Source organism: Cheilinus undulatus, linkage group 2 (assembly GCF_018320785.1).
Source record: "Cheilinus undulatus linkage group 2, ASM1832078v1, whole genome shotgun sequence".
In the NCBI taxonomy this organism is placed as follows: domain Eukaryota; kingdom Metazoa; phylum Chordata; class Actinopteri; order Labriformes; family Labridae; genus Cheilinus; species Cheilinus undulatus.
The window spans coordinates 15,044,845-15,065,470 of record NC_054866.1 but is presented as its reverse complement, the minus strand read 5'-3'; the positions used below and the strand labels follow the sequence as shown (position 1 = coordinate 15,065,470).

The following is a 20,626-nucleotide window of genomic DNA, read 5'->3' as shown; positions in this document are numbered from 1 at the left end:
AAGGCTGAGCTTTTAAACTCACCAGGTCCTACTGATCCTGATTTAACAGTAGAAACTAAAAACGCATTAAAAATAAAAGCTCAAGAGGACAGAAGTCTCCTCCTAAAGTCGCCCCTGATAGTGTCCCAGAGATGAGAAGGGTTGAATGTTTTAATGTGCAGATACAATAATAGAGTTTCTATCTGACAGTTTGGACAGTGACGTATTTAACACAAGTTTAGACTCAGAAATTTCCCTTTCACATTTAAAAGTCAGCCCAGAATAAAAAAGAGGGGTTTTCTGGGTCAGTGGGCCTTGGATTCTCGGTCTTTATTATGCAGTATTTTACATCAATATTGAAATGAATTCATTTCCATGTTGTGATTTATCGGTAGCCTCTAAATATGAGTGCTCTATAGTTCTAAATTCCCAGTCTCGTGCCTGGCCTAACCTGAGGACAGTGACTGGACATTTCATGACAGCAGCCCGCTGACTCCAGGAGACTGTTCTTGGGTAGAAATGGCCCCGGGGCCGTCTTGGATGTGGCGCACTCATCTTGGGACGCAGTAAAGGTTGCGGGTATTTGATGAGAGTAAAAGTAACCGGCTTGTCCTGAAATCACGCCAAAGGGTCCCGGCTCGGTCAGAGGCAGGCTGTGTGCAGGGATGGATGCTGGGAAAGCGCCGCTCTGATGCGGACAGCTCACTCCGATGTAAGACATCTCCTGGTGCATCTGCACCACCCTGTCCGCGGCTGCAGCACTTGTTGCGCTCCATCGAGATCGCTGTGAAACCACGGATGTGGCGTGGTGATGAAGGCGCGTGGGGGCACTGAGATAAGAGCTCGTGCCCAGGTTTGTGTGCACCGGTGTTTGGAGAGGCAGAAACGGCGGCACCGGCCAGTAAAAGGAGCTCGCTGCGGCCAAGGTGACGCCTGTGACGGCGCTGGGGGACATCAGACGACCCCCTCCTCTTCTTAGTCCAAGTTTGGCCCCGGAGCCAGCTGTGGCCCTGCGCCGCAGCTTGCCTGATGTGCCCCCTATGAAGACGTCCTCACTGCAGGGGTCCAGCATCCAGTAGTTCCCCTTACCCGGGTCGTCATAGTGGCGCGGGACTTTAACGAAGCACTTGTTCAGACTGAGGTTATGTCTGATTGAATTCTGCCAGCCCTGTCTGTTCTGACGGTAGTAGGGGAAGTTGTACATGATGAACTCATAGATCCCGTTCAGGGTGAGTCTGCGCTCCGGGCTCTGGCGGATCGCCATCATGATGAGCGCGTTATAACTGAACGGAGGTTTCTCTGCTTCAACTCCTTCTGCGCTCTTAGACTCTCCTTTTTTCACATTTAATTTATCTTGATTTATCTTCACTCCAGTGTGCTGTTTCTGGTTTTCACAGTCCCTCTCAGTTCCCTCTTTACAGCCTTTCTTTGGATGTGCTTGTCCTGGCTCCTGAGAGGGTGGAGGGGACTCCTGCAGCCCCTCTCGTCTCCACAGGCTGCCGACGCTGAATGAAGACTTGTGAAAAAATCGGTCGGGAATCTTAAAGTCTTCCATTGTAAGGGCCAAAATCGGAGTTAAAATCTTCAGAGCAGTCCGTTTAGTAGATCCGATCAGACCAGAGCGCGCACTGAGCCCCCCAAAGGCAAAGACGCACAGACTCAAAGTGGTGGGGAGCAAAAAGAGGCGCTGACAGCCACGCGCATGATCACAGCAGATCTGGACGTGTTGATAAGCCAAACAGTCATCTGGGGGAGTTAAGTATACTTCAATAAGACTGGATCACTTTCAGAGAAAATGTGACAAACTTCACACAATCATGCCTAATAAACACACCGATCTAAAGACGATGGCTTGATTTAACCCACTTTCTCCACAGACTTTAACGTTTGTTTCTCTTTAAGACTTTATTTTCAAACAACCCCAGCACTGATCGATCACCACTGATACTTTAGGGACCAATAAAACTCCATTCTCTCACGTATTATCCTGTGGAGCGGCATCGTCTGTCTTGTTTACGCTGCGTCTTTGCGCAATTTTTGTTCAGCTCACCAGGCGCGTTAGAAGTGAAAACGTTTGAGGATTTATTCTGTAAGAGGCCCAAACAACCTGAGAAAACTGTTCTAACTGGCTTGTTATGAAAAATGGAGGATCGTCTGCATTTTTAACTAGTCCTAACATTTTGAGGGAAATAGATCATGGCAGATTTTATGTCAAATCAGAGCTGACGATAAGGTCATAGTATTATATCTCATTGTCAATGATACAAAGGTTGATGTGACACAAGGATTATACCGAGGTTCCTGCATCACACTGTCTTGTCTGTGCTGCAGATATGGGAGCGTTTGTTCTAAAGGTCATGGTTTTCTGTTTCTGTAGTTAAGGGTTCAGATGTTTAGAAGAGTCACACTCTGTGTCATCGCTCTGCCTTTTCCACTCATCCTTCAAACAAAAATAGGTTTTGATTTCAATTAAATACAGCTGCGTGATTCTCTGAATTTGTTCCTCAGACTATTCAGAGATTTTTTAGTTTGGATTTAGAAAACTAAGCTCTGAATGCTTTAATGTGCACTGTCCAAGATGAGTGACACAAACTTAAACCGTTTCAACAGTTTTCAAGAAGTTTATGTCTTTCCGGATTTTTTTTGTATCATTTTGATTTGACATGTTTGTCTCTGACCTTCAAAGCACCAGAAATAGCTGTTTGGTTGCCAATCATCAGTTTGTGATTTCTACTATTAATGGAAGAAGAAGAGAAGGAGCGCATGTTTAGAAAGTTCAACGCGTAAACACGGAGGCTGTGGTGTAGGTTTATATCAGATAGGAATTTTAAAAATAGGTATTTCTGTTTGCTTTTATCCTAAATCTTAATTTTGTTCGTGCGACCTTCAGGGAGTTTAACCGGGGTTTCGGTTGTTTTTTTTTTCTGCACTGTGGTCTTTTAAAAAAGAACAAAACATAAAAACAGTTTGAAGGCCTCTCTCTGGACCTCTCGGAGCTGTCCAGCGTGCTGAAAAGACTCAAAGGCATCATTTTAATTCAGTTATCCTCACGTGTGTTTAGTTCAGCACTTCTCTTTTCGTGTCTGTTATGCTTCTTCTTTCAGGAAGGTGGTTTAAACTGAAAACAAATCACGTAACAACAAGCTTCATTTTATTATTATTATTATTTTAATTATTTTTGGGGTACTTACCTTAACACTTCTTTTACTGTTAAAGATTTGATAATGTAGGCTAATCGTAAATATGCTGCAATAATAATATAAACACAAACAATAATAATAATAATAATAATAATAATAATAATAATAATAATAATCTTAGTGGGCGTTTGTCCAAAGACGCAGGTTAAAAAAGTCCATTGTCTTTGCAAGGTGTGTGCGTCTTTTAAATTCATTTTTCCACCAAGACAGTAAACAAAATAGGAAAGAAAGTTATGGCTTTTCGGCCTTTCCTGTGCTACTAAAAACACAGAAGAAGAAGAAGAACAAGCGAAAACATGGCCACCAGGTGCGCCCACTGTTAAAAAATCCAGCCTGATTAATGTTAAGTGAACAAACTATGATTTTATTGGCTGGCCTTTTGATAACTGAACTGATCAACACAACCCATTATACTGAGTTTCCTAAACTATGTAGATATAATATACAGCATGTGGCCTACATTTAAGCTGAGACAACATTTCCTGGATGCTCAACTGAAAGCCATATTTCTGTTGGAAAAAAATCTCTGCCAACTCATCATTTTCAGCTCTCACATTCAGATCCAGAATACTCTACTGTCTGTTTTGACAGAAGATTGCCTCAGGTGTGGCTCAACATAAAGTGCAACATGCAAACCATAGACAATGACTTAAAATGATACACCCCTAAAACTGAATAAACATGGCTGATACAATAAATCAGACAGGATAAAAAATATAATTTAAGATACTTTGTGCAAATATGCCTTGTATGAGCAGTGGTAACAGTAGCTGTACGGTAATGTTTATTGTTTTTTTAATATGTTTATGGCAGTAGGGATAAAGGAAATTCAGTCACTGTTTTCTTGGCTATGGGGACTTTATAATGTGGACCTGATGGTAATGCTGAAAAGACTCATACAGTGGATGTGTGGATTTGCTGTAATTTGGTTGGCTTTTCTTTTAACTGCTCAGAGTTCTGATTGTTGAGTTTCTCCATTTGACTTGCTTGGTTGATGATCCAGGAAAGCTTTGATTTTTTATGAGCATATTATGTCAACTAAATGACAATTTAAAGTATAAAGTTGGGCCCCTCAACTCAAAGATGCTGTGAAACTTGTTACTGAACTGTTTTACACTGGGCTCTCATATTTGTTTTTACAGTAGCTACATCCATGCGTATCTCTTCCCTGGCCGTTTTGCTTGCAGCATAGCTTCCACTAAACCATGCATGTGGCTACTGCATTGTTCTCCTCAACTGACTGGTTCCAGTGATTCTCTGACCAGCAACAAATAAATCAGATTGGAACTTTCAAAGAAAGATCTGCGTGATGACAGATGTGGAGTCTGGTCAAATCTACTTTGCGAGGTTTCAAAAACAGATGAGCAAAAGTTTGAAAAGGATTTGATTTTCATTTTCCATTGAAAAGAATAGAGAAAAGAAGAAGTTGAAAAAGGGTAAACTTTTATTACTGTATGGGAGAAATATAATTAGCTATTTTTATTGTACACAGACTTAAGTTTTCTACTTTAAGAGTAGAAATTAACTAAATGTTTTGCTTGGAGTGATAGAAAAAAAATGTTTTTCTGGACAGAAAATTTAGATTTAGCAAAAACAAAAAGTCTGCACAATGTAAGATGTTACATGTTCATGTCCTCATGATTAAGTCCTTTGTAGTATTAAACATATTGCAGGGCTTTAAATTTGTAATACAACATGGCAGAATCCAGTTGTTGCTGCTGTCACAGGGACAACAGCTGATTCCAGAAAATGACAAAAAGCAATGAAACAAAACGACCATTTATACCATACTTCTTGTTATTTTCATTTTTTCTGTTGAGAATGAATAAATAAATAAGCTATAAATTTTGCTCATATGTTTTGACCATTAAAGATATATTACCTTGAATTTGAATTTATATTTTAAAACAGAAATTAAATGACCAACAATTTGTCATTCTTGGAAATCAGTTTTAAAACCACAAATCTAAAAAATAAAATATAAACTGACCCCACTGCCTTTATAGAAACTGTAGAAAAAGTTACTGTTTCTTTATAGGAATTTGCCATCTCAAATCAAAGACACATTACAGAAAGTGGGTCACGTGCAGTGTAATTTAAAAAAGCTTTTTGCCAATGACAAACAGAGTGGTAAGCAGAAGACGAGGATTTGCTTCTAAAAGTAGACAAACCGGTTGTTTATTCGACTGTAGTTAGGGTTATGGGATTTGTGAAACCTGAAGGTGGTAGTAATGCACCGAAAATGGATGCCGACTGCCGAAAAACTCCGACGAGGAAGGAAAGGGGCTGACCCGGAAGTGGTTCATTCTACCGCACATTGCTGAAACGTTGTTGGTACGGAGGGAACGGTTGGAGAACAGTGGAATACACACTGAGCTAGACATATATATTCACCATGTAAGTTTGAAGTTTTGATAAATCTGCTTTGATAATGAAATACCATCAGCGTTCAGTCCGCTTGATTTAAACTACAGCTACCTGTAGTTTATGCTAACACCGATAGCATTCAGCTAGCGACACAATGCAGTTTAGCCGGAATCGTAAATCTCTGTACGCCTGATACTCCCTCCTGATATTTTCTGGCATGATAGTGTCTGAACAGCATTTATTCTTCGGCATTGACAAAAATGTAGTTTTCATTCCGTTTAAAATGCTTTTGGGGCGAAATGGTGAAGTTATACTCACCGATGTCTACCATGTCTGTTGGTTCGCGCTCGTGCCACTGCTGCTCCCTGAAATGATACGTCTACGCAGCAGCCATGTTTGAGGGGGCTGGCTGTGGTAGGTCTCAACGGAAGGGTCACAAACGATTAAAATACTTTTAATTCACCCAACATGGATTTGTTTTTCCAGCATTCTGTCTTGCATCTGTCATCTAGGATACTTAGTTAAATGAAGAATGCAGGTCTTGGAACCTTAAAGCTTTATTTCATTCAGGAAAAAAGTGGCTATTAAATGTCATTATTTTGGAACAGTAAATACTTAATTGAAGTTAAAGCAGCATATTACATTGACTCGAAAAACTAGGAATCCACACTGTGCTTCGGGGTGTTAGAAATAGTTGCTTGTAACAATAAAAATATCAGTCTGTAATTTCAAACAGAAAAAACATAGGGGGTTTCAACTCTTGCTCTGTGCGAAGTGATATTGAGACTACCTTGATAAAAAATCTCTTTCCTTTTACTATTCCTACCCTGTAGCGCCTAAAGTCAAAGAGACACACTTTAAAATTTCATCTGCAGTTTACCCCGTAAACTACTTTTTGAAAAAGAGATTTAACTTTGAGGTAGACTTTTGTACATTTTGTTCACTAGAGATGGAAACTATTGAGCATTTATTCTTCCTATGCCCTCAAACTAAACTGTTTTTGGTCTGATGTCCACAGCTGGCTATCCTTGAAAATTGATGACATACCTTCTTTCACCTGTAACAACATAATTTACTACATGGAAAATTTAAATGTAAATATCTCAGATGTGGTTAATCTTGTTATAATACTGGGTAAATATCATATCCTTGCATGTAAATGGAAAAGCTGCAACCCCTCTTTCTCTGCCTTTATGTTTGATTTCACCCACTACTTTAAATCCGTAAAATATGTTGAAAAAATGAACAGAAAGGCTGTAAAACTGTTCAACTCTGTATCTGAATACTTGCTATTCTAACATGTCATGCCTTGGCTTATGTGTGCTCTTATCTGAAAACCTGGAAACCTCTTTTTTGTTCTTTTTATTTGAGAAGTTCTTATTTCTTTCATCTCAATCTGCATTCCACTATTGTAGTCCTTACAATCAAAGTGGCTGTTGTTATGATACTTTCCCTTTCTTGTCATGTAAATTTCTAATTCATCCAATAAAGGAAAAAAAAAAAGAAATAGTTGCTTGTGGTAATGACCAACAAAAAAATTATTCTACAATGGATCACAGTACACTTTAAAAGTGAACTGCCATCCTTAGAATCATAGTAATCTCATGTAAGATGATGCATCTCAATAAAATCTTAATTTTATTGACCAAGAGTGTCTCATTAAAACATTATATAGGCTACTATATTATATATTATAAATGTGACTGTTGTTACCGAGAATCACTGTTATCTTACATTTTATAAAGCATTTTGGTCTAGAATCTGTACTTTTTATTCAACAAGTATCTTGAGTCATTAATGCATGTCTGATGTTTGTGACTAAACAAATGGCTTGAAAATCAAATCACTTATAGTATCAGTGAGTTATTAATGTTTACATCACATCTCCATAACAGAAGTCAACAATAGGGAAAAAATAGTAGCCCACTATAACTGAGTGCTTAGCTAGCTTTTTGACGTATCTGTGCCTACTGTACCAATGCCATCAAGTCCTTGGGAAATTCTTATCTGTTTTTCTTTGTTTTTTAGGAGTCTGTTAACAAAACCCAAGTCAGAGATGACCCCAGAGGAGCTCCAGAAAAGAGAGGAAGAGGAGTTCAACACTGGCCCGCTGTCTGTACTTACCCAGTCAGTAAAGAACAACACCCAGGTCCTCATCAACTGTCGAAACAACAAAAAACTGCTTGGAAGAGTCAAAGCTTTTGACAGGTATTAGTCTCAGTTAATTACTTTATGATAAAGATGGTTAGGTATGAGAGAGTAAGGCCTGAGCTGTCTTATGTGCCCTGTAGAAAATAACTAAAATTAAGTTTCATTGCCATGTAGATTATCAAAATACAAGGAATCGGACTCTGTCTTTTTGTGCAAAGCAAATAACATGGAAAAAGAGTAAAGATAGTAAGAGGCTATAAAACAGCAGTACTCCTGCTGACAGGGAAATTTAATATATTGATAATAAAATATAGTAGTGATATGAAATAGAATATAAATAACACAAAAATTATGTACAAAGGTGCAATGAAGGTGCTTATACAGATGTGTCGGTGTGTATCAGAGTTTGTGCTAGACTTTTTGGCTGCCCATCATTTAGACGGACAGTGTGGTAAAATTCCATCATACTTCTTTTACAATCTGGCATTTGAGTTGTTTCTCATTCATATTTTTAATATAATATAATGAAATATGACTTGGTTTGTGGCATGCATCCAATTCTTAAAGCTTCATTTTCCCAATTAATATATTATACAAATAACAATCCTCAAAAGTTATTCATTTAATGGCATGGAGGGAAAATACTATCACAGCAGCACAGTGTTCACTTCTCAGGTTGTTTTTTTACGCAGTGACAGCAGAGAACAATCCTCATCTTTAAGCAGGCAAATATGAACGTACCATTCAAGATTTCATTTAGGCTACTTTTTTATAGATGTAGTCGTTTGAAGACCATAGCCTCTGTACAAATCGTTAAAAGGCTGCACAGTGGAGCCCTGCACATTTTACCTGCCCTGCATGCAGGATTTCTGATCAGTACTGTTGTGTGTTTTAGCTACGTTTGTCAGACGTCCCCGCCCTATCAACTTTAGTCCATTCTAGTTTAATGTCCAGACTTGTAAACACTGCATTCAATTTTTTGAACTATTACATTGAAAAAGAAATCAAGAAATGCGCAATAGGTCTCTCTGCAATGTGTGTGAGCAGACAGCCTCCAACTTTTTTAACTCCTATGATAATCACAGTGATGAAAAAGTACAATAATGGACTTTCTTTAGGTTTACTCAGCAACGACTTACGGAATATAAAATTCCGATAACCGATATACCATAAAATACCAAATAATCACCGGGTCCCAATTAACTGCCGGGTGTGGCAGTACATTTTGACAAATAAATGCCTGTTCCAAATAAACTTGGGGTGTAATTTATTTAAAGTTCCGATATGCGACTGAGATGAGATCCATATAGAATCAACTCTCAACTCCTTCTCCATTCCTGTTCTTCTCTGTTTGACTCATGGTTTGACTGTTTGAGCTCCGTAGCTCCGCCCCTCTCTTTACGTACCTCCTTGCGAATGAAAATGTCCGCTGAATTGAATACTGACGGTGGCAAAGCGCTCATGGAGTGATTTTGCTCTGCTTTTCCACTGAAATCAGTGGCCGAATTACAGGCAAGAAAACACTACATCTCATCATGAACAAATTCTACACAGGACTGAACACCGCCGTAATTCCGCCATTGAATCAACTCCCCACTGAGCTGAGATACGGAAGCTACAGCGGCCAATAGGAACACCCCCTCTGACCTGAGTCTGATTGGCTGAGAGTACTAGCCTCCTCGTTGGCTGGGGCACCCCCATCCCTTGCTGGTTTTCTGAAGTGAGATAGCAGCACCATGCCCCGGTGCAGCAAAAAAAAACACAAAAAGTACGACATTAACTTTAAACTGTCTGTTGTCAACTTTGTGTTTGTTTAGTTCCTTACCAGTATTTAACGTGTTGAGAGAGTGTTGAGTTGACAGAAGAAGACAAAAGTATAACTATGGTACTGTAATCTTGTCTTAAAAATGTAAAGGTGATATTCATACTGGTGTAAATAAATAGTTTGATTTTGGATTAATGAACACATAAAACAAATAGCTGCTTCTGATCCTTTGAATATAGTTCAAACACGTGTTACAATGATGGACATCGAAGGAAGATACAGTTTTATATGTTTTATTCATGTTATGTATAATACAGACTTCTTCACTAGATATGTCCTTGGTGAAGTAGTCCCACACCTTACTATGCCCACCTTCTTTTGGCATCTGTACATTTAAAAAAATAAATGGAACACATAAATATGCATCGGTAAAAAATATATATAATATTACAAATATTTCAGACATCAAGTATTTTTCTTATGTTAACATGAATGTATCTTGTACACTCCCTGGCCACTTTATTATATTTAATATTTTTAAAATGTTGTTGGCTGTCAGAAAGCTGATTATTCTTCTGTACGCTTCTTATTGACGTGTTGGTGTAAGGAGCATCATACTGAGCAGTCTGTGATATTTTGCCAACCCCACTCACATGCAATGCAGTTTTTGGTTAACGCAAGCGCTGGCATTTGTTAACTGTAGTCCAGTTATTTTAAATGAAATGAAATTATCTTAATTATCTTACTAGACACAGTGTGCAGTTGAAGCATAAAAGATCAAGTCTAGTGTGCGTTGATGACAACCATGAAATTCTGTCTGAACATGCATTCTTTTTGTCCGCTGACTCTGGGGCTTGATGAGTCTGTCATGTGGAGGAAGGGAGGGGGCAAGACCGGAGTATTGTTTTTGAAAAAGTGAAACGTTTCTCGAATTTGCGTATCATCTGGTGTATTTTACTGGGGGAATCCTGCAATAAAAAGCATCGCTTTAGGCAAAAATATTAATATAATATTCATGGCACTGTTATGGTGTAAGTAGCTACAAGTTTAAACAAAGTATATCTCTGTCCTAAAGCTTCATGCGTGGGTTTTGGCAGATTGCGAGCTTCAGCTGTTCAACAACATTCTTGTCTGACCATCTGTTCATCCCCCATCTGACACGACTGTGTTATTCGTGATTTTTTTTGAACAATAAAGAAAATGTAAATCGCTAGAAAAAGTTAATGTCCTACATTTTCTGTATTCACGTAGTTGCTTCGCTGCATGGTGAAGCTTCAAAAATTTTGTTTCAGTTGTTTTCTTCCTCTCTGTCATGGCAGACACTGTAACATGGTTTTGGAGAACGTGAAGGAGATGTGGACCGAAGTGCCCAAGAGTGGGAAGGGGAAGAAGAAGTCAAAGCCAGTGAACAAAGACCGCTACATCTCTAAAATGTTCCTGAGGGGAGACTCCGTCATCATCGTGCTGAGAAATCCTCTGATCACAGGGAAATAAACTGAGCCCTTTTGCACCAAGCTACATTTTTTGACTTTTTGTTTTCATACCTTTCTTTTCCTGAATTGTTGCCAGAAGTCTCCTGTTTTCATTTAGATAATAAAATTGATCACTAGATTCAAATGTTTTGATTCTTTGTATTTATTTCATTTAAAGTGGTTTACCTTAAAGAGAGCTCAACTTTCCCTGGCTTCTCTGACTAAGTGGGCTTGACAAAATCCAGTTACAGAGATCAGGTACCATGAAGGTGGTTAAGAACTATCTGTTAACTGATGCTTTCTATTTCAGAATGTGTGGGGGCTTACAAAAAAGGGGTCTTCGGTGTGTCACATCTCTTTTGACACAAAGGAATAATACCATCTGCTAAATGTAAAATTCAGTTTTCATTAAATTTCTCAAATTTTTAGGCCTTTATTCAAATACTTTTGATTAGTTGGGTACATAATTGATGGAATATTTAAAATTAGCACTTTTTTTTAATATTGCCATTTTTCGACATACGAACAGTTAATAGGAGTGTTCTAATGTTATTAAGCCAGTCTGACTCAATGATAACCAACAACACTGATTTGGTGCATTATCTACTTTTTGATGCAATGTCAAGGTATCAAAAATCTCAAGTTTCCCCGTATGACCAAATATGACCATGCTACTTTGTCCTTGCTCATTAAAAAAAAGATTCTTCCGTTAGAGTATATGATTTCATTCTTTTTATTCAATGGTTTTAGCTAATAATTTCACCTTTTGGTTTAGATTTTAGAACTTGTCCTCTATCAGTCACTGTCTGCCTCTAAAGCATGACACACAGCCAGGTTGTTTGTTTTGCACAGGAGAATCTGCCAGTCTTAGAGTACCACAGCTTTATGCATGTATATGCATGCACTTCATTGAAGCCTGTGCATGCATGCTTGTGCACATGCAAGGTTGTGCACGAATCAGAGCAAAGAAAAATGACACTAATCACAGTATCCTCATCTCACAGACTTGGGTGCAAGCGTGTCCATGTGCTTGCATGCACCAGTAAAAGAAGACTGGAAATAGAATAGAGGATCCTATCCTTAATACTCTAATTTGAAGGGACATAAAAAAAAAGACAAGGTTTCAACTGATGTCAATATGGCAACTTTTGGTCAACATAAAGCCAGCAATGATTTTTTTCTAACAGTACAGAATAGTATTGTAACAAGACAAATCCAAACTTAAAGGGTTTAGCTGTAGATTGGTTCCATCTGAATTTCATACGAAGCCATAACTGTTAATGTTCTGCATAGTTTTTTTAATTTTACTGATTACTTATTAACTGCCTTTGAATTTATTTAAATCAGATATGTTGGGAAAAAAAGCTCAGTCAAAGTGTCCACTTCTTATTTTTCTGGCCCTATCTGTTGTTTTACCACCGACTCCTCCTCCAGCTGTCACCCTCTTCAAACTCCCCAGACAGGATCTTAGGTGTCAGGCTTGAATTTAGTCGGCAACGCTCAATATGTGACAAACTGACGTTTAGAAGCCCACTTCATTATTGATGAGACCAGATGTGATGACTGTCACTTCACACCCTCATCTCTTCTTTTCAGGCTGCTCCCCTCTGCCTCCAACCCCCTCCAGACCACTTTGTTAAATGTCTTAATAGCTTGACAGCAAGTCTCAACTTTCCCTCTGATAGCTGCCAGCTAGCTCCTGCTTTTAATGCTCCACGCTGAAATTATGAAGTGTACAGAAGTTTGGAGTAAATACCCTATGCTACATTTTACTGTTTTGAGAGAAAACTCAAATGCCATGTGGGTGTTTAATGTTTGTTTTGGCTTTTGTCATATTATGAGTCTAAAAAACTGTGTATTGCCCTGTAAACAAAATGGCCAAATCTCCCTATGTGCCTCATTACTCTACAGGCCTAATATCTTGGGTTATTTGACTCATCATTCCTTACATTTCATAACATGACACCATAACATGTGAAACAATCTATTTGTTATGTCAGGTAATGAAACGGTTAATCTCAAGGAAAAATGTTTCAGTCAAGAACACTCTTGTCTTACCACCCCCCATATAGACAGATACAATTAGGACAATGCATATTGAAGACAGTGACATTAGCTTATAATAAATTAATCCATAGTACCATGAATCTGAAATTAGGGTGCAACAAGCTTGTGTTATAAAGGAGGAGGCTGGGGTGGAGGAGGTGAAGCTTTTCCAGTAGCATGCAGTATCCTGCATGAGCTAGAGCTAAGCTTCATTAAACCAAATAAAAACAAGTCTCATAGTTTTTGTTTTGTCTTGTTTTTTTTACATAAATGTCAGAGAGATTAAAGTCACCCTTCTTGGTTTGACCAGGAAAACATCTGAGATCACACACAGGATAGTTTAAAGGGACACATTTATTTTTAATACTTTGACAGGGAATTTCCCATGAAGTGGCCACACTGGGATGGGATTTCTGCATGTGTTCACCAGCCATGTGTGTTTTTTTATATTCTAGTTATAAATAACTGGTATAGGGTTTTAACTTACAAGAACTTCAGAATTAATAAATGTAAGAACAAGGATGCAACCAGTTAGCAGTTAACATATGCTTAAGCTAAATGTGGCTTTTCTTGGAAGCTGTCTACAATAACAAGTTTAGGAAAAATCTCTAAAAGATGTGGCTGAATTTTTTTCTCAATCTTATTTCTGCATGGATTCAGGGAAGTGAAACCAGCTTTACAAAAGTGAGATTGACTTTGACATAAGGTGCATTGGGTTATTATTGGAATGTTCAGTGGATTGTGACCAATCAATATTATTGAATTTATGTGCCTATTAACTGTTTTAGTTTTTATCTACCATAAAGTCACTAACAATAATATAGTTACAGCATGTTGTCAAATAGCAGTGGGCCTATGGAGAATTTAAAACAAACAATAACTTTGACGACCTCATATTTTGGGTTTATTTATTCACATTCTCATGTAACATTGTTTATGTAAAGGACACCTCAAGAAGTCCATACCCCTCCAGATTTGGGGATTAAACGATCCATGACCAGGAAGGCAGATGTTTTATTCAGTAGGTAAACGATAAAAGGGAGGAAGTGCAGTTTTGATAGGGATCAGTCATGCATCAATACTCAACCTCCCGAGCAACACAACACCATGCAGCAGATCGATGGAGCCTGGTAACCAGATATGGCCCCGCAGTTAGTTTTTTAGCTGAGGCTCACTCAGGGTGTCAAACCGCCGGGCCAGGTGGTGAGAGAAGAGGGGAAGGAGAGTGACACATTCGTAAACAAAGAAACCCTGCACACATTCATCCCCCTGAAGAGTAAATGAACTGCAAGGACAAAGTCAATGGCAGTCAAAACAAAAGGTAATAGGTTTATCATACCGTGTACACTGCAGCCTGTTTACACAACAAGCAATGCTGGAGTGACAAAGACAGTGGAAGAAATGTCAAACTGTTGTTTTTACAGAGTCCGGATCAAGAAATTTGAACTAAAAAAAAGACATTTTTTTGGCCATATCATCCAACCAAAGCTGTGGCCCCTTAAAAATTAAAATGATTACAAATTATCATTATTTTTGTATTTTATACCGTATATTAATAAAATACTCTGAGGAGATAGAGCTCTCACCAAATAAGCATTTTTAAAAAGAATATTTATTCCAAAATTATTTAACATAATCAAAGTGAAAGACGTCTGATCATCCTGTCAGACAGAGCAGCATAAGATATGAGAAATGAAACTCCTTTCCTTATCTTTAGATGATTTGAACAACTGAAATACTTCTGGGTCTTTTCACCCACTTAACCTTCCAAACCAAAAACGCCTTCACTACGCTGAAATTATTGTCACCTAAAGAACAAAAAAACTTTAGTCATTGTTTGATGAAAAAGTGTCTTTATCTGATATTTGTTGTACAAAACATATCTAGAAGACAGCACTGTTGTAGAAAAAAATAATAAAAATAAAAAATACAAAAAAAAAAATTAAGTTATTTGTCTGTTTTTGTACTATAATTCACATTTTCATATACTGGTATGTGTCCACCAAGGTTAGAAGAGTTTTTAAGTTTAGTTAGTTTCTATCTCTATTTTGTTTTCACTTTTTTTTTTTCCCAATTTCAGTTTAGTTTTTATCAGTTTCTACTTCTGTTTGTTAGTTTAATTTACTTTTTATTTTGCAAAAGTGCTTCCTCTTACTTTTTTAAAAATTATTTTCAGTATTAATTTTAGTTTATCCATTGATATGAGATGTCATCATGTCAGGGCGAGACCCAAAAAGAGCAGAGAAAATGAGAAAAAAATTATTTTAAAAATATTTTCAAATATGCAAGTCTTTAATTTCAATTTCATAAATTCCAATTTATTTTTTTTATACAACTCAAGACTTGAACTGCCGTCCTGTGGAGTCTTGACCAATCGAATCAGACCATTTTTGCTCCCCAGGTTTGGGTGGCAGGGGAAAGGGTTGGGTGGCCCCACATATTCACTAATGTTACAAATTAAAATAGATATGATGGTTGAGCTAAGTTGTAGAACATGTAAATACATGCTATTCATTTAGCATGTACTTCAGAGAAAAACCATATGGAAAGTGATGGGCAGTATGTTTCTGTCAAAGACTAAAACTAAGGATAATTAGTCTCTAATTCTATAATATTTTAGTTAATTTTGTAAGTTTAGAATGCAGTCTTTTTTTTTTTTTTTTTCAAAGCCTAGTTTTCATTTTAGTTTCAGTTCACTAAAATGATTTTTACCTTTTCCTCTTAGTTGTTTCTTTTGTTTTAGTTAACTTACAATAATCTTTGGTGTTCACAAAAGTTGCCAATAACATCTTCTAGAAAATTTAGGGGAGAAAAATGAGAAAATAACTGAAGAACGCGTTCATGTTAATGTAACAATCACAAGAGGCACTGGTCAAATTATGAATTGGCTCCATCTAGTGTTCTTAAAGTGTAGTTACAACGAGGGCTGCAAACAGCACTGAATGGGCCCGTACACCTTCGTGCATGTCAGGGCTTGGTGAAGGCCAGGGTTTTTGCACGATGGAAGAGGCCAAACAGCCATTTTCTCATGTCTTTTAGAGGTAGCATTAAAGGTGCAGTGTGTAAAATTGGGACTATCAACATCTAACAGTCAATTCTGGAGTGTGATGCTCATTTCTCTGGTGATAACTGTGGGAAGCAGTGAAGTTTAAAAATCAATACATACTTAACTGTTATTTGGTTCCTTCTATGGTGCCATTGAAACAGGCAAAATGCAAAAATCCAAGATGGCAGCATCCTTAGAGGGGACCCTCCCTATGTATGAATAAAAGGCTTATTCTGAGTTAATTTAAAACATAAATTTAAAAAATGTGTTATCAGATGTCAACACTAATTTAGATCAATCTACTTATAAATGTTATGTTTCATTTTAACCAAGCTTGTTTTGCTAAATGCTACTAGGCTAAATATTACACACTGCACCTTTAAATGAGACCTCGTAATGAAAATGTGATGTCGAGTGACTGAGGCAAATCATGCTTGGAGTACTGTGTATTCCCAATGGTTGGGATAACAAGTATGCATTGTTGGTATGAAGATGTGGTCAAAGAGGCTCTGGTTTAGTTTGCATTCATAATTAATGTTATCTGTATGCTAATGCCTCTTAGAAGTGTATGTAACACTACTGTACAAGTTTGGTTCTATGTGTTTCCCCATGTTTTTCAGGTATATTTTAACCATTAAAAGTCTCGTTTCTGCCAAAAAAAGAGTACCTTGCTGCATTGGTCTGTTCCACAGGTTACAACAGCTAACATGTGGATTTCACGGCCTTTTCCCCCTTGGAGAAACTGACATATGATCTCAACCATAAATCTGATAAATTCTGGAGATTATGGAAGCCCTTGGATTCATTACTTCAGAAACTTTGAAAGAAATTTCCAGTTACAATTGTCCAACTTTGCCTGCTGACTCTGTGCTGGTTGAACTGGTGCACAGCAATCTTGTATTCAGCTGTCCTGAGTGTGTGATCTCACACTGTTGTGTATGCACATCCTTTATTCTGATATCTGGTAGCTCTGGAGGAGCTGCAAAGATCTACTGTGCAGGTGGGAGAACCTGTCCAAAGGACAACTATTAGTCGTGCACTCCACAATTCTGGCCTTTATGGAAGAGTAGCAAGAAGAAAGCCATTGTTGAAAAGAAACCATAAGGAGTCTCGTTTGCGGTTTGCCAAAAGCCATGTGAGGGACACATGTGGAAGAAGGTGCTTTGGTGGGATGAGACCAAAATGGAATCTTTTGGCCTAAACACAAGGCACTATGTGTGGCGGAAAACTAACACTGCACATCACCCTGAACACACCAGCCCCACAGGGAAACATGGGGGTGGCAGCATCATGCTGTGGGGATGCTTTTCTTCAGCCAGGACAGGGAAGCTGGTCAGAGTTGATGGCAGGATGGATGGAGCCCAATACAGGGTAATCTTGGAGGAAAACCTGTTAGAATTGACAAAAGACTTGAGACTGGGACAGAAGTTCACCTTCTAGCAGGACAACGACCCTAAACATACAGCCAGAGCTACAATGGAATGGTTTAGATTGAAGCATATTAATGTGTTAGAATGACCCAGTCAAAGTCCAGACCTAAATCCCATTGAGAATCTGTGGCGAGACTTGAAATTTGCTGTTCACAGATGCCCTCTATTAACTCTGGCTGAGCTTGAGCTATTTTACAAAGAGGAATGGGCAAAAATTTCAGTCTCTATAGGTTTAAAAGACTTTTTTCAAACACAAAAATGAATTATTTTCTATTTGATAAATGTTCAAGCATTATCAGTCTGGAATATGTCAGTGATTAGGCAAACACTGATTGTGACAGACAATTACTTTTCGTGCAATTCCAAGAAACACACAAAAAACCACACTCTCCCTCTGAAAGCCTTTTTAGGACACTAGCTATATGTAAAATATAAAACATGAAAGAAAAAAATTTGAGGGGGTCCTTAACTTCAGTCCTCATTATGTATAGCAAATGTGAATTTATTTTCATAATTTAACCCTATAAATGCCAGTTTATTTATGTAATGCCACTTTTGAGCAGGTGCACCTGCATAAACAAGTGGACACACATGGCTGTATTGTTTATGATTGGCTGCTTCTTGGTTCCAAAACTTTTATTTATGGTGCAGACATGGTTGCAAAGGTCATGTTGATGAAAGTGAATTTTTAATCACCTTTTATCTTTGAACTTCATCATACATGCGTCAACGAAAATGCTGTGAGAACCACTGATTACAGACCACATCTCTCTTGCGTACAAACACACACACATGCACACTCACTTGCACACACCTTGAACACTCAATAACGTAGGAATGCAAAGAGGCCATTTTCACATGAATAATCTTGGTTTTGACTCTCTAATTGCAATAACACTGAAAGTTGGATTTTGCACCATGTAATGTAACCTTCTTTAAATACCACATAATGTCTCTGCACATTAATCATATCAGAAATGAGTGAATCAGATGAAAAGCACTAAAAACTAAAACTTTGAAAGCACAAGTCTAGGATGCATTCATTTTTTGTGTGCAATTATTTTTTTTAAACTCTGAATGAGTGAATTACAGGGGAATTAACAGGATTTCTTATTTCTGTATTGCAGTGTCAGTAGAATGAAACAAGTGGTTTTAAAGGTGGTCAATGTGGCCTAAAAGGGCTCCAGGAGGGAGAGTGTGATTTTTTTTTTTTTGTCTGTACAGTAGAAAATTCTGTGGACATAGTTTGGATTCTGAAATTCCAAAATTTTTCAAAAAATGAACATCTTTGTCAAATATCATCATCTCAGCATGATAACTGCCAAAGAGAGCAAAAATACAATTCAAAAGCCCTGAAATGGCTCTAGGAGGGCCTCAGGGTTAAATGGAATTTTAAAAAATTTAAAAATTAATAGGCATTATCAAAAATGCTTTATAGTTTTTAAAATGTGTGTGCACTTTTTGTCTCAAATGAAATTACAGAATAATATCATCATTTGTATTGTCTCAAATTTAAAGCTTTTGTCATTTTTATTAAAGAAACATGTATACAGTATACATGGAAATGTTTAACTCAAATGAAAAAAAGCAGGGCCTAATTTAATCAGCTAAACACTAAACTTAAGCCAAACTTAAACTTTTTTGAATGCATTCAACATAATACTGGTATTTCAGTATATTTCACATGACTGTCTGCTGTTTTTTGCATTAAATGATGCACCTAAAAAAATCCATACAGTTACAGCCAATTGTACTGCTAATTTCTCACAAAGAACCTAACATACATGGATAATCAAAGATAAATCCAGAAAAATTCCTGTTTATCTTGTTTTCACTGCAGGCTTTGTTATGTTTTCTTCATGTTTACAATCTCTTGTTATTCGAAATGGACTTTGGAGCCACATTAATTGAGGAGGCGGCCGCATGTAGCCCCCAGGCCACCAGCTGCCAGTCGTTGTTTGTTGCTATGGTTATACAGAAGATGGTGCTCTCATGCCAGGTGGTTAACGTCATACCACATGAAAGATTTTCATTCACACACAAAATTCTCCAGATCTCTTCCTAAATTTTCAAATTTCTCTCTCCATTGTAGTTCCCATCTTAAATCACTGAATTCAGTCAATTCAAAAATATGCACCAAGGTTATGAAATAGCCTCTTATGAAGCCTGTTTCCCCTTAAACCTCAGTCAAAATATTGATTTCCCTGCATATGTACTTATTTTTGCTGATGTATTCATTCCCTTTTCTGAATTTTTTTATACATTGTTAAATATAATATCTTACATTGCATGGAGTCTACTCTATGCATATTGCTGCTTTTTGAACACAAGGATCATAAAAGATACAGACATAAACATGGGAAGTGGCAGAGATGCTGCATCTCAAACTTGCAGGTGTTCCTGCATTGGTTCTTGCAGTTTCTGACAGGCTCAAACTGCTGCAGACAAGGGAATCTGTAATCATTCTCTTTCTTTGTTGCTGTTTCTTCTCTTTGGCTCTGAAAGGCTTGTTGCTGCCTCACGTTTGCCATGAGGGGAAATGAGAGGTTAAGTCATGACTGGGAAAGGGTGAATGAGTGTTCTAGGTCTGTTGGAAAAAGTGATGGCTCTTACTTTCCCTCAGAAAAAGAAGGTGACAATAAGTTAAAAACAGTAAGGTCTGTAGCAGAAGAGTTGATTTCAAATTGAGCCTTGGGTTGCTGCATGGTTAAGAGGTGTGAACACACTGAAAGTGTCTGGCTCTGGCGTGTGTTAGTGAGGGTCTAGATGCACAGATTCTTCTGAATGGGGGGCTTCCTGTGATTAATGCAAATGCAGGGAGCATTGTGAAAATAGGAGTAGATGCAATCTTGTATGGTGTTTGAGCTTTTATAACAGAAAGAGAAAATCTGGAAAACTCTAAGGGGAGGTGAAGCAATTTAAAGCCAGAGAACAGAGAGGCTGTTGTCCTTAAACGCTTTCAGTTTCTAATCATATCACTTCCAGTTGAGTGTGGAATATCCTGCAGGGATGAAATTACTCAAACTGTTTAATTGCAAAGGTGAAATCCATCACAGCACCAAACCTGAAGTCAGCTCTTCAGGACAACCAAATTTGTATCACAAATGTTTTCAAAAAGAGACTGCATGGTGAGGTAGTTGATTTTATACACCTGTGGCAACGGGTGTGAT

General features: G+C 37.8%; 2 protein-coding genes across 2 annotated transcripts; one reads left to right on the top strand and one right to left on the bottom strand.

Annotated features, from left to right (window-relative positions):
• Positions 1–284: 284 nt before the first annotated feature.
• foxg1c (forkhead box G1c) lies at positions 285–5,912 on the bottom strand. Its single transcript, XM_041796780.1, has 2 exons — positions 5,865–5,912; positions 285–1,725 (listed from the first exon to the last, which is right to left on the bottom strand). Exons 1-2 carry the CDS (start codon positions 5,875–5,877, stop codon positions 401–403), a joined length of 1,338 nt encoding a protein of 445 aa, XP_041652714.1. The 5' UTR covers positions 5,878–5,912; the 3' UTR covers positions 285–400.
• On the top strand, positions 5,435–11,079 carry snrpd2 (small nuclear ribonucleoprotein D2 polypeptide). The gene is made up of 3 exons (XM_041796781.1): positions 5,435–5,576; positions 7,575–7,754; positions 10,782–11,079. Coding segments are annotated over exons 1-3 (357 nt in total). The 5' UTR covers positions 5,435–5,574; the 3' UTR covers positions 10,957–11,079.
• Positions 11,080–20,626: the final 9,547 nt, after the last annotated feature.

Bases quoted from the DNA above. Each gene is read 5' to 3' on its own strand.
- snrpd2 (XM_041796781.1), top strand. The intron at 7,755-10,781 runs GTATTAGTCTCA...CTGTCATGGCAG, and splicing joins AGAGTCAAAGCTTTTGACAG to ACACTGTAACATGGTTTTGG.